The 6216-nt window shown below is 46.8% G+C and overlaps 1 protein-coding gene across 3 annotated transcripts in view; it reads left to right on the forward strand.

The window, feature by feature from the left end:
* Window positions 1–2792, forward strand: part of LOC105007274 (zinc finger protein 827) — a 13636-nt gene extending 10844 nt beyond the window's left edge. The window contains exons 10-11 of one of the 3 annotated variants that reach the window (XM_034290664.1): window positions 1–29; window positions 2090–2173. The exon at window positions 1–29 is cut by the window's left edge and continues 21 nt beyond it. In XM_034290664.1, the coding sequence (XP_034146555.1) occupies window positions 1–28 (28 nt within the window). In that variant the 3' untranslated portion in view covers window position 29; window positions 2090–2173. The other 2 variants (XM_034290665.1, XM_034290663.1) reach the window with 2 other exon arrangements.
* The last annotated feature ends 3424 nt before the right edge of the window (window positions 2793–6216 follow it).

Raw genomic sequence — 6216 nt, forward strand, 5'->3', positions numbered from 1 at the left:
TGCAGTTCTGATGGGAGGGTCAATGTAATGTAAGTTACATCCTCATCATTGTCACGTTTTCACAATCACTACTTTTCTCTCTCCTGCTCTGCCTCAACCTGTCTTTCCCTCTTGACCCCCCCTCTGTCTTTCCCTCTTGACCCCCCCCTCTCTGTCTTTCCCTCTTGACCCCCCCCCTCTCTATCTTTCCCTCTTGACCCCCCCCCCTCTCTGTCTTTCCCTCTTGACCCCCCTCTCTGTCTTTCCCTCTTGACCCCCCCCTCTCTGTCTTTCCCTCTTGACCCCCCCCCTCTCTGTCTTTCCCTCTTGACCCCCCCTCTCTGTCTTTCCCTCTTCCTCCATTCTCTCTTCTAACTACAGCTCTCTACAGATATAACCTACAAACCCAAATAACTAAGATAACCAGAACACTGTAGTGCACCCTGGGATCCGGGGTCAGGTCGAATTCGCTACCCACAGATCTCCGATTTGTGTTGCACTATGGGAAATACAGACTGGTTCCAAAATTATATTATTTGAAGAAAACATCCGGATGAAAATATATTACTGTGAACATAAGTCATGGTTGCTACTAATTTCAGTTGGTTCCGGGAAGGATATTTCAACAGCATTAGTCTGTCCTCTGTCAGTTGTCTTTCTCTACTGGTTTGTCCTCTGTCAGTTGTCTTTCTTTACTGGTTTGTCCTCTGTCAGTTGTCTTTCTCTACTGGTTTGTCCTCTGTCAGTTCTCTTTCTTTACTGGTTTGAGCTTTTCATGTGGCAAACACGCATAGGCCTCTTGCAACACTATTTTCACTGGGCCCTGTTTCCACTAGACCCTGACTGTTTCCACTGGACCCTGACTGTTTCCACTAGACCCTGACTGTTTCCACTAGACCCTGACTGTTTCCACTAGACCCTGACTGTTTCCACTAGACCCTGACTGTTTCCACTGGGCCCTGACTGTTTCCACTAGGCCCTGACTGTTTCCACTGGGCCCTGACTGTTTCCACTAGGCCCTGACTGTTTCCACTGGGCCCTGACTGTTTCCACTGGGCTCTTACCGTATCCACTGGGCCCTGACCGTTTCCACTGGGCCCTGACCGTTTCCACTGGGCCCTGACCGTTTCCACTGGGCCCTGACCGTTTCCACTGGGCCCTGACCGTTTCCACTGGGCCCTGACCGTTTCCACTGGGCCCTGACCGTTTCCACTGGGCCCTTACCGTATCCACTGGGCCCTTACCGTATCCACTGGGCCCTTACCGTATCCACTGGGCCCTTACCGTATCCACTGGGCCCTTACCGTATCCACTGGGCCCTTACCGTATCCACTGGGCCCTTACCGTATCCACTGGGCCCTGCTTGCATATAATTAGGAAAATGAAAACCTTGAAAAACATCTCGCTTGTGATGCAATAAAGCAGATTTTATTTGTTAATCTTGATCCATTTTGGTCTTGTACAAATCCAACCCAGATTAGATGAAAATCTTCCATATTACTGACATTTCAAAGTGAATGTTGTTCTCCTCGGATTCTGAATCAGATGTGTTTTTAAACACCTTTGGCTTTGGATCCAATTCAGCACGGATCTCAATTATGGAATGTCACATGAGGTTTTCCTCTTTCTGCCTCACTGTTCCCCTCTTCCTTTCTCTGATCACATTTTACATGACATTTTCTTTCTACCTGTATTCTCCTGTCTGTTCTCTTCTCTCCCCCCTGGTTTTGCTTCGTCTGTTCTCCTCACTCCTGTTGTTCTCTCTCTTTCTGTCCTCCTGTCATCTTTTTCTGTTCTCATTTCCTCCTGTCATCTTTCTGTCGGTTCTCCTCTATCCTGTTATTTCTCGTTCTGTTCTCCTCTCATCTTCTGTCATCTCTGTCTGTCCTCTCTCTTGCTCGGTTCTAGTTAGTCAGTACAGCTGTTCTCTCTAATCTCTCCCTCCTGTAGGTAAGCTGCTCTGTCTCCCTCCCTCTGTAGAAGGTTAGCCATCCTATCTTCTTCTCTCTGTAAAACATTAGCTGGCTCAGTCTAACCTCTCTCCCTCCCTTTATAAAAGGTTAGTCTCCTCTCTGTCTTGTGTGTGTTAATGTGTGTTTTCTGCCTGCAGATGCCCTCTCTGTGAATTCTCCACCAACCGGCCTGTCTCCATGGTAACACACATGCGCTCATCGCACTCAACGGCAGATCAGCACCTCTGCTGCATCTGCCAAAGGTCGTTTCCAGGGCAACCAGAGCTCCAGGCCCATGTTAGGGGTCATCGCCAGGGCAACCAGTACCGCTGCGACAGGTGCGGCCACCTAGCACGAACCGCCAATAAACTGATTGAGCACGTGCGTGTGCACACCGGGGAGCGACCTTTCACCTGCGACCTCTGCCCCTACAGCGCAAAGCGTCGGGACAGCCTGCGCCTGCACTGCCGACTGAAACATCCAGAACACACACCTTCACACGCACACACACATGCAGGCCAGCACACCCACCGCTCAGCCCTGAACCACCTGTCCACCTCCTCCTCCCTCTCTTCCTGGTTTAGGGGGTCAGACTTTTCTCCTCTATTCCCCCTCACCACCCTTCTCTCCCTAAGGCCCCTCTCTAGACCCTCCTCCTGCTCTCCTTCCTCACCGCCTCCCCCTCTCCCTGAATCCCTCTCTTCCTCTCCTTTACCGAAACTCTCCTTCCTGGCTTACCTCGGTCTGACAGAACAGACCTAGTCTACTTCATCGCTTCGGTCATCTGTTCTTCTCTACTCCCCGTCTTCTCCCACTCCTCTCTCTACTCCCCGTCTTCTCCCACTCCTCTCTCTACTCCCCGTCTTCTCCCACTCCTCTCTCTACTCCCCGTCTTCTCCCACTCCTCTCTCTACTCCCCGTCTTCTCCCACTCCTCTCTCTACTCCCCGTCTTCTCCCACTCCTCTCTCTATTCCCCGTCTTCTCCCACTCCTCTCTCTACTCCCCGTCTTCTCCCACTCCTCTCTCTACTCCCCGTCTTCTCCCACTCCTCTCTCTACTCCCTGTCTTCTCCCACTCCTCTCTCTACTCCCTGTCTTCTCCCACTCCTCTTTCTCTTCTTCCTTTCCTCTCCCATCTCCTGCCTCTCTGCTTTCCTCCCTCGTTTTACTCCTACCTGTCTTCTGTTGCATCTCCTCCCTCTATTCTTTCTCCTTCCTTTATACAGAAAAATTGTTAATGCGTCATAATCACTACAAAACCTAGGAGCAAAATCTGAAAGGAACTCTTTTCACATTACACCATTTATTTATCCCACATGGGATCTTAGATTCAAATAAGGTGTGTTTTGTTCAGACTTAACCTGGCTCTGCGCTTTGACTGGACGAGCTGCCGTAGATCAACGTATTTGCATTAATTCACTCTACAAATGTATTATTGGCCAAATATAGGAAAACATAGTCACCTTATTTTACAGATATTTACATGATGAGATCAAAACACTGAGGTGGTGTCAGCTTACAGGAAACACAGACCACATCTGAAGTGGATCTAAAAGTATATTATGGAAGAACTGAATGGTGTAAGAACACAGAGAACTGAGTGGTGTAAGAACACAGAGAACTGAGTGGTGTAAGAACACAGAGAACTGAGTGGTGTAAGAACACAGAGAAAGAACTGAATGGTGTAAGAACACAGAGAAAGAACTGAGTGGTGTAAGAACACACAGAGAAAGAACTGAATGGTGTAAGAACACAAAGAACTGAGTGGTGTAAGAACACAGAGAAAGAACTGAGTGGTGTAAGAACACAGAGAAAGAACTGAATGGTGTAAGAACACAGAGAAAGAACTGAGTGGTGTAAGAACACAGAGGAAGAACTGAATGGTGTAAGAACACAGAGAAAGAACTGAGTGGTGTAAGAACACACAGAGAAAGAACTGAGTGGTGTAAGAACGCAGAGAAAGCTTTACCAGTTCAGCCACACAGTGCTGTGGGGATTATGAGTCATAATATTTCAGTCACCTTTCCCTGGCTCCTCTCTCATCATGTCTTCCCTCCCTCTCTCCCCCCTCCCTCCCTCCCTCTACCTTCGCCCCCCCCCCCCCTCTCTCTCAACAGTCACACAGGGCTAATGTAATATGTCCTCAGGACGTTAAAGAGAAAGCAAAATGCTGGATTTCATGGTCCAATATTGTACTGTATATAAGCATTATGAACATATTTAAGAAGGCTGCACTTGCACTCAATAGTTATACATATTAAAACTGCCTCTTAGTGTTGCAACATTATTCTTTAGCAGGCGTTCGAAATGGCATCCTACTCCCTGTGAAGAGCTCTACCTCTAGCCGGGGGCGTATGGGAATAGAAATAATAGTCTGCTATTTGGGCCGTGGCCTCTTTAAGTGTAGAAAATAATTTTTGCCTGCTTGACTTCATTTGACCCACACGTCTAACCTACTATGTTGGCTTAGAATGTGCGACCCAAACGGCATGATGTTCTCCATGTAGTTTGCAACTAGAAAACCAGGAAGTAGGGTGTCATTGTTGTGACCTATGTGCTGTGTTTGTGTTTCCTAACAACATTTAAACTTGCCTATATACTGGAACCTTCGTATTCTTCTTTTGGCATCTGGTCAGAAATGCTTAAGACTATATATATATATATATATATGTTTTCGTTTTTTTATACTACAGTATTTAATTCTTCTCACGGTAAGGCTCTACAGGGTTGCTGTTTGGAATAAAGCTACAGATTGCCAGCCAGCTCTCAATGTATAAAATATATTGTATTATTAAAAATTAACATTAAAATGTGTTTTCATGCATGTTAATAACAGAAACAGAGGTCTTGCCATTTATCTGGATTCCGAGTTTTTAATTGTAACGTTTCACTGCTTGTATGTACACGGAGACGAAGGCCTGTGTACAGCCAGCCTGGCAACGTCTACGCTATCTGACTTCTCACTGTATCTGGGTGGTTACTGGTGCACTAGCAGGGATGAGGTCGATGTCTCCGTGTAGGTGAACACGGCCTGGCTCGATTCCACGTAGGTTCATCGAGGGTCTTGGCCGAGTGCTGGCCGCCGTACGTGGTCGGGCTGTTCTCCCGTTGAGACGCTTCTCTCTGCCAGGCCAGACGGGCTGCCTGACGGATCATTTCGAACTCTCCCGGGTCTAAAGGTCCGTTACCGGTCCCGCTTCCTGTGCCTCTTGGAGGTGTCATTTGTCTGACCAGAGGCTTCGACGGTTTGACGGGAGACATCGCAGCGCGTTTGTCTACGCCTATTGGAAATTCTAGTTATTCTTCGGTTCCCCGACCGCGGTGTCCTCAAACCCCAGAGCCTTCCAAACTCACCGGAGAGACGGCACTGGCTTTTAATTGTCTTTTAACTCCTAGGCAACGAACGAACAAACAAAAACTGGTAACCTGGTAACATGACACCATGAAGGTAATTAGGCGTACTTCCTTGTTTTGTAGTGGCTTTCTCTCATGCAACACAACTGACCCGACAACACAGGTGAAACGAAATAGTTCCACTTGCTTCCCCGACACAAATGAAACTGGGACACGGATCCCAAAACTTTGAGACATACAAAACTTAGTAACAGTGAACTGTGGTGTAATGAATAGCCTATTACATATCAAATATAAGTCAGTTACAGAAACAAACGGTTTTATTTAATATTTTCTCATTCTTGTAATATCTAGGCAACATGCCTATTTCACAACTTCCAAACTAGACCATATGCCTTACATAGCGCACTCGTCCTGATTACATTGCTCTATTGAGAATAGGGTGTTTTGGGATGCATGAGTAACAACAGAGGGTTGGGGCAGTGGAAGGAAGGATTCTACTTGAAAGAAAAAGTTAAAATGCAAAAATAACAGTAAAGTAGAAAACGTTCAATGAATGAAATGAGAAATGAGTTCATAAAGCCAGCAAATTACCTTTGTTAGAGGCTAGCGTGCGAGTTATGAGTGTGACGTGAAAAAAGGTGTTTCTCAGCGTTCATACAAACATGTTGGCCTAGTGACAGTAACCTTGAACAAAGGATTTAAAGTGAAACCGATTACTAAAAGGTCCGGGGACCAGGTACCAAACCCCAAAAGAACACACACTCCAAACGTGTCCAGTGAGAAACGCTTACTGTCGTTTTCCGTCGCAAGATGTTTCGCTATAGCGTGTGGTACTGAACCACACTTCGGCAGACAGCCCTACAAGTAGTCCGACAAAAGATACAAAAGAAAATACTTCGTACGAAACAGAAGACTGTTTCACATTAAT

This window comes from Esox lucius, chromosome 24 (assembly GCF_011004845.1).
Source record: "Esox lucius isolate fEsoLuc1 chromosome 24, fEsoLuc1.pri, whole genome shotgun sequence".
NCBI classification, from domain to species: domain Eukaryota; kingdom Metazoa; phylum Chordata; class Actinopteri; order Esociformes; family Esocidae; genus Esox; species Esox lucius.